Consider the following 20,170-nt stretch of genomic DNA (forward strand, 5'->3'; position numbering starts at 1 on the left):
ACCCACATCCCTCTCCTTTCTGACCAAGGGTGTTTTAGGCTGGAGTCCACATGAACTTCACTGTGATTATTCTAAAGAGATCTGACAAATGGCCTGCCCTTACTCTTTAGTTTCTTTCCAAGGACAATGTCAATGACAGAACAGTGACCCAAACTGTTCTTTCAAAGCACAGCATATTTATTTAAAGACAAAAGCCTACAGAGAAAACATATAAAACAATAAAAGATCTAGACACATACTAAACATATGAGAAGTGACCCATCAGCCCTATAAGGACCTGGCAGATTAAAGCCCTTCCAACAGCTAAACAGGGTTGGGTCCTCCCTTGGACTAAAGATCAGTCCATTTGTTGCAACTGTCTCAGTTCAAGCTTGCCCTTTGTATTCCTAGTCCTTTCTTTATGTCTTGCCTCTCCTCTGGGACTGTCTTGAACCAGGATATGCAAGCCGTCCCAAGGGTGGTACTTCTCTGGAGCTGTTACAGTCTTGGCCATTTGCCCTCATCATTCCCCATTATTTTTAGTTCCCGGAGGTGCTCTGGTAACCTGCCTCTCATGGAATAGAATACAATTCCCTTTTGCATGCGGTTGCAATATCTATCAACAGGAGCTTCTGTTCTCCCTCTCTCATAACACAAGAACAAGGGGACAGTCAATGAAATTAAAATATGGCAATTTAAAAACTGGTAAAAGGAAATACTTTCCCACACTACATGTAATTAGAATGTGGACCATTGGAGTGTCATTAAGCCAAGAATTTAGCAAGTTTCAAAACAGGACTGGAAGTTTATATGGATAAAAGTATTCAGAACTGTAATAATTAGCTCACAAACATTTGGTCAGGGATGTTAAAGTAGGGTTTCAGGTTTTAAAACAATGTCTATAAGGGATTAGAAGCAGGGGTGCTGGAACAATTTGTATAGTGGGGGTGCTGAGAGCCATTGAACCAAACTGTAAACCCTGTATATGATGGAAACCACTTCAAGCCAGGGGGTGCAGCAGCACCCCCAGCACCACTAGTCCCAGCACCTATGATCAGGAGCAATATGGGAAGCAGATCTGTTTACGGAAGGCAGATTGGTTTACTACAGGATTCTTGCACCTTCCTCTGAAGCACTTAGTGCTGGCTGCAGTCAGAGACAGGAAAATGGACTAGGTGGACCTCAGGTGTTTTCCTGTATGACAGTTTCTATGTTCCTATCAGATGAGGAACTGAAGCCAGCAGTCCGTGGATTTAAATGTAGCACTGCATTGCCACTGAGACACCCTCAGCTCTGAAATTTGCTTCTCTGATTGTCTGAAACAGCTATGTTTGTTGATCATCTTTCTTAGGGTTTTACCGGGGGAAGGAGTTGGGTGGGTTGGTGGCTAATTACATCCACCCAGAGGTTTGGTATTAGGCACATATTATAAATATTAAAATAAATGCTGCCTACAGAAAAAGACAAAACTAATGCACTTCCCAGATTAATTACACTTAAATTACCATGCATTTTTATTTGTTCCAAATAAAAAAAAACCACAAAGAAGTGACAAATTTATTAGCAATTTCACAATTGCATTATTATCCAATGTTAGTACAAAATTGTTTGAAGTGGAGGGGGAAGAAAACTTGATTTATCATTAGCCATTTTCACAGTATTAAAAATGAAATGGAGAAGGCCAGGTAATTTTTTAGTAGTGCCATGTAATAATGCAACTGGAAAACTGACTACTTACAGGAAAGAGATTTTTTCTTTAAATTAAGTCATTAAAATATAATAATAGTTTGTGAGAGCACATTCTATTCTGATAGCAATACTGGTGAATGGTATTCAGGATGAAGGGCATCATTATAAGCAGTGATTATTCTGGGTATAGATCTAATATTTCACTTTTCTTTTTAAAGGTAAGGGCTTCCCTATGCCTTGCCCTTACTCTATTATTTGCAGATCCTTTCAGGCAGTTGTGCTGAGGGTGCTACCGTACCCTCTGGCTTGTAGTAGTGATAACAAACACCAAATCCATGATTTCCATGGTTTCCATCATCAGCACCCCCGCTAAATCCAGACTGAACACAGTATGAACAGTGACCCTAATATCCAGGAGACCTCTATATGGTTGCAAATTAATTGAAATAACACGCAAAGGAAGTATTAGAATCATAGGATGAAATTCCTTACCCTGCTCTGACCTCTTTACATCACAAAAAATGGCTGCAATGAGAAAAAAGGGGCCTAAAACCCCAGTTCCTGCTGTGAGAAGAGTCCCCCAGAGAAGGAATTGCAGAAGACAACTCTTAGGCTGTCTTCTGAGGACACTTTCACAAACCTTGACAACAGGACAGGATAGAAGAGTCTTGTTAGGGTGGGGCCATAGCATTGTGGAGATTGAACGGCAATGTGGCCCATAGGATAGCACCTGGAGGCTCCCATAACTCAGACAGGCCCCTGGGCTGTTACACAAGGGGCTTCAGAGCTGGCCAGGCTCAGGAGGGCACAAAGAAGCCTCCTTAGCCCCTTTGCTGCTGGGTTGTGAGTTGTGTGGTGTAGCATAGGATCTCACCCATAATATTTAGAGATGGAAAAGAGCCATTATGTCATCCAGCACACCACCCTGCCAATGCAGTATTATTCCCTTACAGTAAATATTTTAAAATTACCTCACCATATTTTTAAAAGTCCAGTAGGATGACATATCCACCACTGCCTTGGGATGACAATTCCATAATCTACTAGATCTTACTGTCAATATATTTCCCACTTATATGCAGCTTACACTCTCCTTTTCTTAATTGAATCCAATTATTAGTTATACTTCTCTGCTCCATACTTAATCATTCCTCTCCATCCTTGGTGTTAACAACACTCTACTCCTATATACAGACTCTTGTTCCCTTGTAAATATTGTCTTGTTCCCTTGTATATATTGCTTAGGCAGGTTACATGCATTTAGTTCTTTTCATCTTTGTTCTTAAATCAATTACTCTGGGTCTCTGATCACTTTTGTTGATCTTCTCTGAACTCCCCACTAATCTGTCAATAATTTTCTGATCATATAGTGCTGAGAATATAACACAATATTACAGATTTACTGGATGGCAGTTGCTACAACTGCTTGTTTTTTCCCACTTTTTGGTGGTCGGGGCAAGGTGATGCTGGTTATAGATAAGGTTCTTTGGTTTGAGTTGTTTATTATAGTAAAAATACTATGATTCAGATTTTCAACGGGTGTAATTTCGCATAGTTTCATTGGAGTCAATAGAGTGATGTTGATTTTATGCTTACTGAGTTTCTGGCTCATAACATTAGCTTTTTATCCAGTTCTCTTGTTCCTCCCCCTTTCACCAGAAATGTTCCAAAATAATTGACAATGAATTAATATATTAATGAATTCCCACACTACTTCCCACCATGCTGGAATGAATATCATTCAGACCTGCTGGTTGATGCATTATCATTTTTTCCACGTGTTTTCATACCAATTTTTTATTAACAACAATAGTGTCAAGATGTTCACTTCTTCACAATTGCCCATCATTCTGTTTCATATTCTTCTCATTAAAGACAGATTGTAAAAGCAGTTCAATGGGTTAACCGTGCCTCAGACATTTGTTTTATATTTCTCTCCTTTATTAGTCCTTTCTCGCTGATATTTCTTATTTTTCTTTCTATATTTGCAAAACTCCTTCTTATTCCTCTTATTCCATTTAGTTTTTATTATTTCATGCTACTCTTCTGCTGCCTTAATCTTTATCCTAGTAGTCATTAAGTAATTCTGTGTATTATTATTTGGTTCCCCTCCCTTGTTCATTTCCAGTACAAGTCACTTTTTATTATGAGTTTTTAGAGCAATCTCTGTGGAAAACACATTGCCTGCTGCCTGCATTATTTTATCTCTTGAGGAACTGTATTCTATTGTATTTTAATTATTGTCTTTTTTTATGATGCACTATGTTTTCATGCTCATGGATTGTAAATATATAATTCCAGCACACAGTATTCACTCCTTTTTATTAATACTTCCACATTTGCTCCCTTCAAACACAATGTACTTATATACTTTTGTATTATTGCTCATTATGTTGAATTCAGGTAGTTCATAGTCACTAACATATCAAATTTCCATACTGAACCTTCCTTTGTAATCTGTTTTTTCTCTATTGGAAAGAAGTAGTTGCTGGATGACTGCTCTAGCTGGAGCTCAAGGAATGTCTAATATTTATGATCATTTGTATATTTATGATGGCATAATATTTAGTGTGTATAGATATATTACCAAAGCTCTTTGTTATGCTCACAGCAAACAAACAGAGACATTTGATAAAACCAAAAAATACTGTTGCTGGAAGGAACACTACTTTATTCCTTAGAATTCAAAATGGTAACATACCAAGCACTCCAAAACAGAAGGAGACAAAGCAGGCTGCTTTCTAAAACAGAGAGGCACAATTCAACCTTATTCAAGGCTGTCTACTGATTGCGGCTAGGCCCATCTTGTATGCTTCCCTACAGAGCACTTAGTGTGGAAACCGGACAAGGAAAAATCCCCGTTCTTAAAGTGATAGTTGAAAGCATAAAAGAGGGTCAATTTATGAATTTGCCATGGTGCCATTTTTAAAAAATTTTTTTTTTAATTCAGATTTTTAAATCTGAAATCAAACAAACTAGGTTTGACATTTGAATAAGAGTTAGTAGTGTAACCCCTGTTGTTTGAGTCCTGGGAGTATTAGCTTACTAGTTTTAACATTGGGTTCTTATCAGGTCAGTTTTTAACATGAACGGTGTTTATCTTACAGGAACACTTGCTTATTCTTAACCAACCAACAATTTTTTAATTCACCCAGCACCACATTAGTATACAATCTACAGTTCACAACTCAGGTGTAGATACAACCAATGTTCTAGGTGTGAACAACCACAGTACAGTCTTGTAAGCAATTCTCACAGACTAAAGTTGAGGTTCATCAGTTATATCAAGGAGCAAAGGAACAATGCAAATTACCAAGACTTCTTATTACATTTACTTGTGATAATAAATTCTTAATTTCTAACATATATATGACATCTCGAAGGATCTGCTTGTCTTTAAGGCACTGAGTATGGTTACTACCCTTTGATTAGATTGGACCAAAAAAGAGAAGTTTAGCATATGAAAAGCAATTGCTTGAAATTATTGTTTTCAATCCATTTTAGGCTACTCTGCTTGGACTTATCATGAGTTAAGCTATAAAATATGGTTATTTAATGCCAAGTGGATACTCAGATTTTTAGTTCTTAGTTTCTCTGCTGCTTCCACTGGTATTCAGTAGAGAACACTGGTGTATAACAAATTTATGCCATCCTTTTCTCATCAGAGGCTTTTTAAGTTTGATTCATGCACCCACTCTTAATTGGGATCCCCACTTTTAAGCAATTTCTCTTAATATTTCAGTTATGCTCTGTTTTATATCTTCCAACATGCCTTTGTCATTGTGCCAGATAATTTATATTACTTCTAGAGTCAACAACTATTTACCATGAAAACCAACAAAATCCCTTATAATCTTCTAATTTTGAAGGACATACTCCAGATATTCTTTGATCGTACATAAGCATTTCACATTATTTATAGAATGATGTAGATCTGACTCACAAGGCAAGCAAATGTGCAGCTCCTAATTTGGGGTGAAAGACAGATTATCCATGGTATATTTGATTTACAATGAAAACAATGTATAGTTTATAATTTGGGGTGAAAACATGTGTCTTGGATTTCTTGGGGTAACTGTTTACCCAATTTGAACTTCCATCTTACAGCCAATCATATCTAATTTCCTTAATTTGAAGCTTCCCCACCCATTTTTTAATCCACTCAATGTGCAACGAGCCACTTTGCATAGGAAGGCAATATGTCACTCTTACTTGGTAACTTAGATTTCTTTTTAGATAAGTTGGGAGGGAGAAAGTGGTTTTATCCATATGGAAATTATGAAAGATTCTTGCCTAGGTAATTAACAGAACTCTCATTTAACCATTTTAGTTGCTATTCTTAGGGAGAGGAATTCCCAACTTTGGCTGATCTGTGGGTCCTTAAAGAAAGTGTCTCACATGATATGAACCAATGTTATTTTCTTTATTTCTTAGGTGGATCCTATTTTGGGATAAACTGAGGTCGATAGCTTTTCTAATTTTTGAGGGTCAGAAGGAATCAGTAGTTATTAATCATCCAAGGCATATCTGTGCTATATATCCCTTACGTAGCTTGAAATTCCAACACCGTTCTCAATATACCACACATTCAAAGGGCCAAATCAGCACAGAGGAATTATTGTGTTAAGTGCTGTACCAACACACATGAAGACACATCCCTGGCCCTAAATGGTCACAATTTACTTTTACAAATTGTAAAAGTAGTATAGACAGTGATTTATATAAATATGATAATAAATAAATACATATTTTTCCCTTACAGAGTTACAGAGTAGTTCTTGTGGCAATCCAGGAGTTCCACCAAAGGGTATCTTGTCTGGTACGAAATTTGATGTTGGTGATAAAATCCGCTACAGCTGTGTAACTGGATACATTTTGGATGGCCACCCCCAGCTTACCTGCATAGCTAACTCAGTGAACACAGCATCGTGGGATTTCCCAGTTCCTATCTGTAGAGGTAAGAAATGCTACGATAAACTTTTTTTAAAGTATTTAATGTACATTTATGAGTTGAAGCAACTTACTTTTTCTCTAAAATAAATTTAATCATTTATTTGTTATCAGCTTTACTGTATGTACCTCCTAATTGTTCTGTGAATTCTGTTTTTAAAACCTAGTTCTCCTCCCTTTTACAATAGATGAAAATGATAGAATTCTGAACTAGATGCTTAGTGTTAGATTATGAATATGACTGATGTGGCCACACAGGGAAATAACCAAAATAATTTAGGAGTGGGGTGGGGCTCTAAACATTGCTATTTCCCTCTGTTGGTATGAGATGGGAAGTCAGACAGCATTGCTGAGCCTGAGGAGGAAGTAAACCACACCCTACAAAAGGATTCAGTAACTTACTTTCCTCTTGAAGTAAGGGGAAGATGGAAGAAATTTTGACAATGCCCATGTATTTATGCACGGTGAATGCTGAACATTACATAGGTGGTTAGTCATAAAGTCTCAATCTAGTTTCTATTATACAAAAATTCCACTTCATATTTGGAAAACTGTCACCAATTGCAAAGTACAATTAGGAGAATAATTTTCCAAAATATTTCTATATTGGAATAAATTATGTCATAACTACAGCAAATAATGTACCATCATATGACAGGACTGCACATTTCCTGAAGAAACTATTGATCTTTTTATTTATTTATTTGTATTGGTACATTATACTTACACTGACTGAGAATCATCATTTCTTCAGATCTGCTTGGTGGAGCATTTGGTCAGTCTTTTGAAGATATCTGCGCTTCCAGGGTCCAATGCTGCATCTAAAAAATTAATGGGAATCTTACCATTAACTTCAGTGGGACCAATTTATCACACATGTTATCAATTAGCTACATTTACTAAATAAAGTTCAAAGGCAGAAAATGAAAACAAAAATATTTAATTTCTGTCAGCTTACATGTCTATTAATTTTACTCGTACAAATGGATCCATTGCTGACAGAAGTAAAGCAAGCATGATTTGGCCTTTGTTTCAATATGAGAAATACCTTATGTAGATTTCAATCTGAGGGACATATGATGAAGGTCTCATACTACCACCAGTTAACATAATTGGAGCTCCTAAAAATGCAGATAACTTTCTAGCACAAAGTGTATTGCATCCATCTCACGGTAATACTATATTAGACCTCATTCTGGTAGATAAAGATAAATTGATCACAGGCCTAAGAATATATGGCTTCCCAGGTGCAGGGAATTATGACTTAATTTAATTTATGTGCAAACAGAATATAAAGGCAGTCAGTAATTTGTTGCTTTAAAAAGGCCCATTCCTAAAGCTGTAAACAATCCAGAGAAAAATTGAGTAGGAAGAAAAAAGCCAAAGTCATGCCAAAATTTCACAGGGTAAATGGGATGACCCAGGTAAACTATAAACTGGTTAGTTTAACACCAGTCCCAGACTAATCATGGAACAGCTGACATGGGACACAATCATTAAAGAACAAATAGTAATAATCGATATAATTCCAATCAAAATGGTTTTATGAAAATAGTTGTTGTGAGACAAATTTGATATTGTTTTATGATGAGATCACAACTTAAGTTGATAAAGGTAACTTTGTTGACATAATATACTCAGACTTCTATAAGGCATTTGATTCAGTCTCTTTGACATTCTAATAAATAAATGGACACTATATAAAATAATGGAGCTGATATTAAATGGATTAAAAACTGGTATCTGACAGGTCACAAAAAGTATTTGTGAATGGGAATTGTCATCCAGTTGAGTGTTTCTAGTGCGGTCCTGATCTTGGCCCAAAGCTATTAAATATCTTTATCAGTGATCTAGAAAACAAACAAACAAACAAACAAAAAACCATAGTGGTAAAATTTGCACATGACATAAAAGCTGATGGAGTGATAAATAATGATGAGGAGAGGTCACTTTTATGGGCCAACATGGATCACTTAGGAAGGTGGTCTCATTTGTAGATCTGATTAGAACATTTGTGCTGAATCTGAAATGTTTCATGGAAACATATCAGTTTCCACAAAACTTTCATCAGGAAGGTTTTTAAGACAGTGAGATAATATGTACCTAGATGGTTGGGATGTTGGCCTGGGATGTGAAGATCCACAATTAAGCCCCTGGTTTATCTGATTTGGAATGATCTCTGATGAAAAATTCCTCTGAGTCAGGCAGAGCAGGGACTTGAACCTGGAGTTTTTACATCTCAGGCCAATACCCAAACTAGCAGCCCCCACACATGCCTTAATAAAATTCTGTTTTAATTTAAATGTTCAAAAATGCTTTTTTTGTTCAACAAATTCAGAAACTTCAAAAGTTGCTGCAAAATGCAGTTGGCATCCTCTAGGCAGCTATACTTATTTGAACAAAATGTGTTTTAATGAATGCCAGGACAAACATCTAGAAAAAAATAATGTAGGTCACACTAACACAATTGGGGGTCTATCCTGGAATGCTGTGACACTAAAAACGGTTTAGGGGTTATCGCAGATAATCAGTTGAACATGAGATCCCCCTGCAACACTGTCACTAAAACCACAAATATAATCCTCAGATGTGTAAGCAGGAGAATATCAAGTAGGAAGAAGGTGATGGTAGTACCTCTATATATGGTGAGACTACTGGAATTCTGTGTCCAATTCTGCTGTCCTAACTTAAAAAAATATATTCAGGCTAGAAAAAGTGCACACATTTTTAATAGTGAAGATAATTAACTACTGAAACAAGTTAACATGGGATATGATGGATTCTCTGTCACTGTAAGTCTTTAAATCAAGACTGTATGTCTCTCTAAAAGATATCCTATAGCTCAAATAGAAGTCATGGGTTTAATGCAGAGATTATTGGGTGAGGTTCTTTGGCCTGGATTGTGCAGGAGGTCAGACTAGATGATCACAATGGTTCCTTCTTGTCTTAAAATATATGAATCTGTGTTCCATATGACAAATACCTAGGCTTATATTTGATACAGTAGACTTTGGTACTTCTGTTTTAACAGGTTCCTCACCACTTTGTAAAATGCTTTAATTATCCAATATATAACTTTGCGGGAGTTTGCTAAGAGTGATTACCCTCTAATGAGCTTCCCATTGCTTTCCCTCAATTTCTGGTGGAGACTTTCCTTGATTAAATCCTCATCCTTAGGGAGTTTCACTGATAAGTGTCTTACTCCCTACCAAAGGCCTTTACATTAAGAAGGAATATTATGCAGTGAGTGTGTGTGTGTGTGTGTGTGTGTGTATTGTGGCAAATTGCCAGCACTATTATGATGGGTCTCGTTCTTTCTCTTCTTTGGGGGGGGTTCAGGGCACCATTTCTTGCCCCTAAATTGGAATATTAATTGCCCCACTAGTGTCCTAGAGGAGGGGAGTGGAGAGGGAGGGACCTGGGCCAGCCCTCTACTCCAGCTCCCAGCCCAGGGGCCCTGAGGATAGTGGCAAACCACTTGAACTGGCGGTTCCTTCCCCTGGGCTACTTCCCTCTCCTGCCCTTCAGCTTGGGGGGGGGGGTTTCCTGCCCTCCCTCTGCACAAGCCAGGTGCCCCTTATCTGGGGTCTAGGACTTCTTAGCCCACCGCGGCACTTCTCCAAACTGTCCTCTGCTTCCCTTCAAACTGTTCTCTGCTCCAACACCAATTCTTTCTGCTCCAACTCCTCCAAACTGTTCTCTGCTCCAACTCCTCAAACTGTTCTCTTCTCCAATACCTATCCTTTCTGCTCCAACTCCCACACTGTCTGATTGAAGAAGAGGTTTTTATCATGTGACTGACTGCAGGTGCTCTAATTGGCGTCAGGTGCTCTAGTTAATCTATAGCAAACTTTCTTCCCCTTACAGGGAATAAGGCTCCCTTCTAACCCTCTCCTGCTGCCCTCTGGCCAGGCTGTATCATCGTATGTATGTACTGGAGGTCAAGAAGGAATTTCTTCCAGTTCTAGGGAGTTTCTGATGAATAATCCCTGGTGCTCTCTTTCAGATAAATGAATGATTGTTGTTCCCTTTTATTTTGATTAGTTGGAGTGCAAAAAGTCAAAATATTTTCCACTCCAGTATTTTCATTGTATGCTTCTCAGTGAAATTCATAGCATAATGAAAATAGATATAACCAAAGCAGAAACAAACAAACCAACCCTGCAGTCACTTTTAGCACTAGGAATGGACTAGATCGGTGTTTCTCAAACTGGGGTCGCCACTTGTGTAGGGAAAGCCCCTGGCGGGCCAGGCTGGTTTGTTTACCTGCCCTGTCTGCAGGTCCGGCCGATCGCGGCTCCCACTGGCTGCTCCAGGCCAACAGGAGCTGCTGGAAGCAGCGCAGGCCGAGGGACATACTGACCACCGCTTCCAGCAGCCCCCATTAGCCCAGCCCACCAGAGGCTTTCCCTACATAAGTGGCGACCTCAGTTTGAGAAACACTGATCTAGGCGGATCTCCACTGAAGTCAACAGGGCTTCATGTGGATACAAAGGTATAACCATGAGATTGCAAATACAGGATCGTGGTTTAGGTTTCATGGAAGGGGAACATTGATTGGTTTGTTTCTACCAGTCTCTTTTGATTTCTGCTGTAAAACGAGTACCTCCAGTAACCAGTAGCACAATAGACTCATTGCTTTATTTCAAAAACCAATTGCCAACTGGTACCCATAATAACCTAGTGAAAATTTTCACTTGAAATTTTCACAAGGCTGTCAGGCATTCTTTAAAATAATGTAATTTTTACTGGATTTACTAAAAGTCCAAAAATGTTAGTGAAACTTAAAGCAATTTGGGTTTATTGTGTTGTGAAGTGGTCAGTTATACTGTGCATAATCCATGACCAGTTTTTAAATAAAGCCTGCTTCCTTGACATATAAATTTTGATAAGAATGACTTTAATAGTGAAAGATGACAATAGCTTTGTCATATTGCCTTCTATTTGTGAGATAATGTAGACATTGCAAGCTTCAGCATAATGCGGGAGGGTAGGAATAAGTCACTGAAGGCTAATAAATAAGGTCAAAGTTATATATTATATTGTCATTCTGTAAAAGTTATATTAATTAAACAATTTGATAATCAAGGATAATATTCTGACTTCTATATTTTAAAAGGTTGTTCTATTCCAAGATAAAAGAAGCAATTATATTATGGAAACTTCTATTCGAAGGCTGCTATATTTTGTTTAATTTGGAAATTAATTTTAAATGGGAAAAAAGTGTTAAGAAAAATAATTTTGTTTTAATTCCCAGAGATTTTACAAAAATGTTTTTTAATCCAGAGATGTTATATCATTTGCAAAAATCTTAGTTTGTATGTGCTCAGTATAGTTGTGCTCAGAGTTTGTCAACTAAATCCTAATGAGACTGAGACTGCAACAAAGAGCACAGTGTGGGTCAGAGAAAACTAGAATAAATAGTTGAGGGCAGAGGGATAGCTCAGTGGTTTGAGCATTGGTCTGCTAAACCTAGGATTGTGAGTTCAATCCTTGAGGGGGCCCCTTAGGGATCTGGAGCAAAAATCTGTCTGGGGATTGGTCTTGCTTTGAGCAAGGGGGTGGACTAGATGATCTCCCAATGTTCCTTCCAACCCTGATATTCTATGATTCTATGCTGTGTGTGGGAAGTAGACACACCACTGGTACAGGAAGAGGCTGGAGGTTACACAGGCAGAAGGAGTCAAGCTAGGGCAGAACAAGAGAATGGAAAAAGATTCCTGAGTCTCACCATTCCTCAGCTATCAGCAAATATCCATGAAAGTGTGTGGCCTGTTCTGGTCCACCTGAAGAATAACAACCTACTACTATCTTTGCAGTTATTCTGTAAACTCAAATTGCAGAATGGATGAAATCTAAAGGTTCTAATCCTGATGATGAACCCTGTGGTAGTCAGTAGGATTCCACATCATGGAATTCCTGTTTCTGCAGTTTGCTTTTTCAGAAACCTAGTAATTATACAAACAACATATTTAATATGTTAAAAGCAGCAAAGAATCCTGTGGCACCTTATAGACTAACAGACGTTTTGGAGCATGAGCTTTCGTGGGTGAATACCCACTTCGTCGGATGCAAGTGGGTATTCATCCATGAAAGTTCATGCTCCAAAACATCTGTTAGTCTATAAGGTGCACAGGATTCTTTGCTGCTTTTACAGATCCAGACTAACACGGCTACCCCTCTGATACTTAATATGTTAAGGTTGCAAAGTGAAGCACTCAAAAGTTAGGTGATGCCAGAATTAAGGATACCTATGCAACCATAGTTCAACCTCTTCGCGCATATGTATTATGATATGGTTAGAGTTGTCAACTTTCTACTCCCACAAAACCGAACACCCTTGCCCCGCCCCTTCTCTGAGACCATACCCCTTCTCTGAAACACCACCCCTGCTCACTCCATTCCCTCTCCCTCTGTCGCTCACTCTCCCCACCCTCACTCACTTGCTCATTTTCACTGGGCTGGCTCAGGAGGTTGGGGTGTGGGAGGGGGTTCTAGCTGGGGGTGCAGGCTCTGGATGGGGCCGGGGATGAGGAGTTTGGGGTTCAGGAGGGGTTCCGGGTTGGGGCAGGGATGGGATGTGAGAGGGGGTGAGGGCTCTGGCTGGGGATGCAGGCTCTGGGGCGGGGCTGGGGTTGAGGGGTTTGGGGTTCAGGAGGGGACTCCTGGCTGAGGATGAGGGGTTCAGAGGGTGGGAGGGGGATATGGGCTGGGGAAGGGGGTTGGAGGGGGTGCGGGCTCCAGGTGGTGCTTACCTCAGGCAGCTGCCGGAAGCAGTGGCATGTCCTCCTTCTGGTTCCTACGTGGAGGCACCAGATGGCTCTGTGCACTGCCCTGTCCACAGGCGCGACCCCTGTAACTCCCGTTAGGCATGGTTCTTGGCCAATGGGAGCTGTGGAGCTGTCGCCTGGAACTGGGGGGCAGCGCGCAGAGCCCCCTGACTGCCTATATGTGTAGGACTCGGAGGGGCGACATGCCACTACTTCTGGGAGCCACATGGGAGCCTGCCTTAGCCCTGCTGCACTGCTGACTGGACTTTTAACGGCCCAGTCAGCGGTTCTGACTGGAGACGCCAGGTTCTTCTTTCAACCAGGCATTCCAGTCAAAAACCAGACACCTGGCAATCCTAGATACATGTCTTTGTGATTCTATACTTTTTTTCCACAGGACCCCTGCTTCATTCAGTGCACTGGTAGGATGTAACAAAAGGCATGAATCATGGTTGTGCAGTTAATGACATGGTTGTCTGTAGAACAGCACCTCATTTTTTGCAGAGGTTGGAAGGTGTGTAGTGAATGAGGCAAGGGATTGCAGGAAGAGGAACGATGACCATCCTGGAGAATTAGATTTTGTCCCTGCCTCTTCCAGAATTCTGCTCGGCATTCCAAGCTTCAGGGCCAGATTTTCAAAGGTATTTAGGCACCTACATATGCAAATAGGCAACTGGTGGGATTTTCAAAAATACTTAAGAAAATCAGTTCTCATTGAAATCAATGCCTACATTGGGTCTGAAAATAGGACTTATCTGTCTAAATTACTTAAGGCCTTGCAACACTGAATGGAGCAATGTCTAAATACCTTTAAAATCTGGTCTCAAAGTAAACTTTTCACAGGTTGTATTCCTTATTTTATAGGTGCCTAACTTGAAAGTCCAGAACTCAGCGCTCAGAGTTGCAAGTAAAGTGACTGGGACCTGTGCTTTGAACATAAAAAGGCTAAGTGGTGGTCTGCCACACTGGATAAGGGATGTAAGAGGTACCATGGAAAGAAATACAAATAATAGGGAATTTGGTAGTTTCAGATATAAACATTCATCCAGGTTTGAGAAACATTGGAATATGGACAAGAAAAGGGTCAGTATCCACCTGAAATACACCACTATGGCTGCTGGCCCTTTAAACTATACAAGCATCCAAGGATCAGACACAATAGAGCCTTCACCTCATTCAAGAGAGGACGGTTTATTTATTTGTTTAATCTGACATTGTGTGTGCACTTTCCAATAGCAAAGTTGTGATATCAACCCTGCCCTATCATCATATATGGCAATTTGGCTCATGAAAGTTATATTGGAAGTTACAAAATGCTCATTAAGTTTCCTTCAGCATCTTACTAGGGAAGCAATTCTTGTGTCCTAAGAAGGCTTTCCACAGCTGAGCTCTGAAATGGAGCTGCCAGCCAAATGAGGAAGAAGTTTTACATGTCCCGAGGTTACCTCTCAGCATGTATAAATACTGTGAAGTTGTGGAGACTGCTCCTCCCATTAATAGCAAAACTCTGATGGCTGAGCAAAAGATTCTCTTCTGAATCCCTATCCATCCCTGTGTAAGTATTATCTTTTGCTCTTTACATGCAAAAATAATCTGAAGACACCATCTGAGCACAGTAGGGTCCCAAACAACCACGCTTACTAATAAAGCATGTTGGGAATTTTCTGCCAGAATATACAACACAGTGAGCACCAAATATTTAAAGGGATACTAATTTATCCCTGTATGCTATGGTAGGGAAATTATTTCTGTTTTAGAAATTCCTGCAAGCTGCTATCTTCAAGAAGGGAGGTTTAACAGATCCCACACACAGGGAATTACAGAAGCATAGAATTAACTCACTTTCATCTAATCTTTTCCCAGTAATAAGAACTACTTTGAGGAAGGCTTTTTGTCCTTCAGAAAATGTCTAACCCTTCCCTGATAGAAGAATCTTAGAATAGAAATACTGGGACAGCTTTAACTATAGCAGAAGCTAGTGTGCCATTACACACACACACACACACACACACACGAGTATGAGGTCATGATTTCAACAGGTTTCTACAGGTACAGTATGTTAGCAACAAGAAGAAGGTAAGGGAAAGTGTGGGACCCTTACTGAATGGGGGAGGCAACCTAGTGACACATGATGTGGAAAAAGCTGAAGTATCCAATGCCTTTTTTGTCTCAGTCTTCAAACACGAGGTCAGCTCCCAGACTGCTTCACTGGTCAACACAGTGTGGGGAGGAGGTGAGCAGCCCTCAGTGGTGAAAGAACAGGTTAAGGACTATTTGGAAAAGCTGGACATGCACAAGTCCATGGGTCCAGATCTAATGCATCCAAGGGTGCTGAGGGACTTGACTGATGTGATTGCAGAGCCATTGGCCATTATCTTTGAAAATTCGTGGTGATCAGGCGAGGTCCCACATGATTGGAAAAAGGCAAATATAGTGCCTATGTTTACAAAAGGGAAGAAAGAGAACTCAGGGAACTACAGAATGGTCAGCTTCACTTCACTTGCCTGGCAAAATCATGGAGTAGATCCTCAAGGAATCCATTTTGAATCACTTGGAGGAGAGGAAGGTGATCAGGAACAATCAACTGGGATTCACCAAGGGCAACTCATGCCTGACCAACCTGATTGCCTTCTATGATGAGAACTGGCTCTGTGGATATGGGGAAAGCGGTGGATGTCATATATCTTGACTTTACCAAAGCTTTTCGTACTGTCTCCCACAGTATTCTTGCCAGCAAGTTAAAGAAGTATGGATTGGATAAATGGACTATAAGCTGGCTATATTGTCAGGCTCAACAAGTAGTGATCAACTGCTTGATGTCTAGTTGGCAGCAGGTATCAAGCGGAGTGCCCCGGGGTCAGTCCTGGGGCCAGTTTTGCTCAACATCTTTATTAAAGTTCTGAATGATGGGATGAATTGCACCCTCAGCAAGTTCGCAGATGACACTAAGCTGAGGGGAGAGGTAGATATGCTGGAGGCTAGGGATAGGGTCCAGAGTGACCTAGACACATTGGAGGATTGGGCCAAAAGAAATCTGATTAGGTTCAACAAGCACAAGTGCAGAGTTCTTCACTTAGGATGGAAGAATCCCATGTACCTCTACAGGCTGGGGACCAACTGGCTAGGCATCAGTTCTGCAGAAAAGGACCTGGGGATTACAGTGGACGAGAAGCTGGATATGAGTCAGCAGTGTGCCCTTGTTGCCAAGAAGGACAACAGCATATTGGGCTGTATTACTAGGAGCATTGCCAGCTGATCAAGGGAAGGGATGAGTCCCCTCTATTCAGCACTGGTGAGGCCACACCTGGAGTACTGTGTCCAGTTTTGGTCCCCCCACAACAGAAAGGATGTGGACAAATTGGACAGAGTCCAGTGGAGGGCAATGAAAATGATTAGGGGGCTGGAACACATGACTTATGAGAAGAGGTTGAGGGAACTGGGGTTATTTAGTCTACAGAAGAGAAGAGTGAGGGGGGATTTGATAGCAGCCTTCAACTACCTGAGGGGGGCGGTTCCAAAGAGGATGGGGCTAGGCTGTTCTGAGTGGTGGCAGATGACAGAACAAGAAGCAATGGTCTCAAGTTGCAGTGGGGGAGGTTTAGGTTGGATATTAGGAAAAACTTTTTCACTAGGAGGGTGGTGAAGCACTGGAATGGGTTACCTAAGGAGGTGGTGGAAATCTCCATCCTTAGAGGTTTTAAGGCCTGGTTTGACAAAGCCCTGGCTGGGATGATTTAGTTGGTGTTGGTCCTGCTTTGAGCAGGGGGTTGGACTAGATGACCTCCTGAGGTCTCTTCCAACCCCAATATTCTATGATTCTATGATTTAAATAGAATGTTCAACATAAAATGGACTGGTAGAGTAAGTAATGGGGTGGTCCTAGAATATGCACGACTACCTTCCACAATACAAATAGTATGGAAGAAGGACGTCTCTTGGACATCTTTTAAGAATGCCGCAAAATAGGCTACTTAAACAGTCATTTTTTTGGCAACCTTGGGATAAGAGATAGAACGGCTGACCTAAAGGCACAGTCCATAGCTCACTAATGGCTGAAATGGTGTTACAACATCAAAATGTAAAAGATCTGGAAAAATAAGCCCAGGATAGGGATGATTTTTATTGTTTGGCTTCTGCATTATGCACCTATGGTTTAGGGAGGATGATGATGATTATGATGATGATTTAAATAGTGATAGGACCGAAAACCAACCCACCAAAATGTCTGCTGAGTAATATCTTAATAGTGCTCAGTTTGCAAGCACATCAGATATCCAGATCAACCATTTTTGTGCTATTGTGTCTGGAAGATATGTTTGGAAAAAACAGAAAATACATTGAATGAGCCATTCAATTTACTTATGCCCTCACTTTTTCCTCATATATTTCTGCACCTTCAATTCAGCTATGAGAGCAAATCTGAGTGCTTGAGCATCTGACTGAGGTGCAAATTTGGTGGGGTCAAGGTGTGTTTTAGACTTTTGGAGTATACTGTGCAGTATATTAAGCTTATTTTCCATGCTTTGTCAAATTGTTAAGTCTGGAAAGATCATTAAATTATTCTCTCCAAATGGTTATTAGAATCTTATACTTTTCCTTTCAACATGGTTAACTGAAAATTGTGCTTTCTCTTTTATTCTGTAATGGATTTACTTCCTGTATATAGGCTCCAAGCTATTTGCCTGTATAATTCACAAATGTTCTAACAAGAGTCAAATTTGAGTTAGAGCATCCAGCTCAGTATTAAATATTTTGCCATTTTCTGCATTCAGAAGCTGCTGAAGAGGAAAAATTATGCTAACTATACATCACTGATCTATTCCCATTGGTAAAATAAATCAGATTAATTTTTGAATGACTGGTGTTTATAGGGCACAGAGAGTAGGAAAAATGCATCTGAGATGATCTATATTGAGGCAGGATACTAAGCTTTGCTAGAGGAAGCAGATCTGCTTATATAATACCAATAGTACTCTGTGCTTACACAGCACCTTTATCCGGAGAATCTCAAAGCATTTTGAAAAACAGAAAATCAATTAAACCTCATAGCATTCCTGAGAGTTGATTATACAGTAATATATGCATTTTACAGAAGGATAAACTGAGACACAGATATGTAAGTGGCTTAGTGGCAGAGTGATAATTAAAACCTAGCTTCCCTGAGTACTAACCATAAGGCCAAATTCCCATGCCTATAGGTTGATTTGTAATCTAGCTCTACATGGCCATGCAGGAAAGAAAGGGTATGTCTGCACTACAAAATTAGGTCGTTTAATAGAAGTCAATTTCAGGGTCGCCCAGAGGGGGGGGGGCAAGAGGGACAATTTGCCCCGGGTCCCACAGGGGCCCCCACGAGAGTTTTTCAGGGCCCCTGGAGTGGGGTCCTTCACTCGCTCCAGGGGGCCCGGAAAACTCTTGCGGGGCCGGGCCCAGGAACTTATTCCGCTCCCGGTCTTCGCCGGCGGGGGGTCCTTCTGCTCCGGGGCGGAAGGACCCCCCACTGGCGAATTACCACCGAAGCGGGACCCGTCGCCGAAGTTCAGCTCGGTCTTCGGCGGTAATTCGGCGGGGGGGGCCCTTCCGTTCCAGGACCCGCCGCCAAAGTGCCCTGAAGACCCGTGGTGGGGGCCCCCCGCCCCCGAATTACCACCGAAGACTGGGCTGCACTTCAGCGGCGGGTCCCGCTTTGGCGGCAATTCGGCAGTGGGGGGAGGCCCCGCCGCGGGTCTTCGGGGCACTTCGGCGGCGGGTCCCGGAACGGAAGGGCCCCCCGCCGCCGAAGACCCCAGGCCCCTGGAATCCTCTGGGCGGCCCTGGTCGATTTTTTAGAAATCGATTTGATACAGTCGATTGTGTGTGTGTCCCCACTAAGCGCATTAAGTCAGCGATGTGCGTCCACAGTACCGAGGCTAGCATCGACTTTCGGAGCGTTGCCCTGTGGTAGCTATCCCACAGTTCCCGCAGTCTCCGCTGCCCATTGTAATTCTGGGTTGAGCTCCTAATGGGGTAAAAACATTTTCGCGAGTCATTCTGAGTAAATGTCATCAGGCTCCCCTCCTTCTGTGAAAGCAATGGCAAAAAATTGTTTCTCGCCGTTTTTCCTGGCTTACCCATGCAGACGACATACCATGGCAAGCATGGAGCCCGCTCAGCTCGCTGCCACTGTATGTCTCCTGGGTGCTGCTGGCAGATGCTGTACTGCAGTGCTACACAGCAGCATCCCCTTGCCTTGCCTTGCCTTGCCTTGCCTTGCTTTGCCTTGCGGACGGCAGACGGTAGAATATGACTGATAGCCATCGTCATCATCCTGTGGGTGCTCCTGGCCGACCTCGGTTAGGTTGGTCGGGGGCTTCTGGGCAGACATGGGTGCTCCTGGCTGGCCTCGGTGAGGTTGGTTGGGGGTGCCTGGGCAAAAATGGGAATGACTCCAGGTCATTCTCTTTTTTAAGTTTCATCTAATGGAGATTCAGTCCTGCCTGGAATATCATGCCAGCTGGAGGCTTCTGCCTCAGGCTGCTGTCCCAGTCGGCAGCACTGCACAGTTGCACCTACCCCAGCCTACCCCTTGCTCCCACGGCTCATGAAGCCTGGACAGTAGTCAGGAGCTGTTCAACTATAGGCTGAGCAAGTGCAGAATGGTGGTAGAATGTGCCTTTGGCCATTTAAAAGCTTGCTGGCACAGTTTACTGATTCGGTTAGACCTCAGCGAAACCAATATTCCCATCGTTATTGCTGCTTGCTGTGTGCTCCACAATATCTGTGAGAGTAAGCAGGAGACATTT

General features: G+C 41.3%; 1 protein-coding gene across 3 annotated transcripts in view; it reads left to right on the forward strand.

Moving 5' to 3' along the window:
• CSMD3 (CUB and Sushi multiple domains 3) overlaps nucleotides 1–20,170 on the forward strand; it is a 1,155,643-nt gene that overhangs the window by 243,664 nt on the left and 891,809 nt on the right. For all 3 annotated transcript variants that reach the window (XM_045006341.1, XM_045006342.1, XM_045006343.1), the window contains exon 4: nucleotides 6,431–6,625. In XM_045006341.1, the coding sequence (XP_044862276.1) occupies nucleotides 6,431–6,625 (195 nt within the window). The remainder of the gene's footprint in view (nucleotides 1–6,430; nucleotides 6,626–20,170) is intronic.

The sequence above is a fragment of the Mauremys mutica genome, chromosome 2, assembly GCF_020497125.1.
Source record: "Mauremys mutica isolate MM-2020 ecotype Southern chromosome 2, ASM2049712v1, whole genome shotgun sequence".
NCBI lineage: Eukaryota > Metazoa > Chordata > Testudines > Geoemydidae > Mauremys > Mauremys mutica.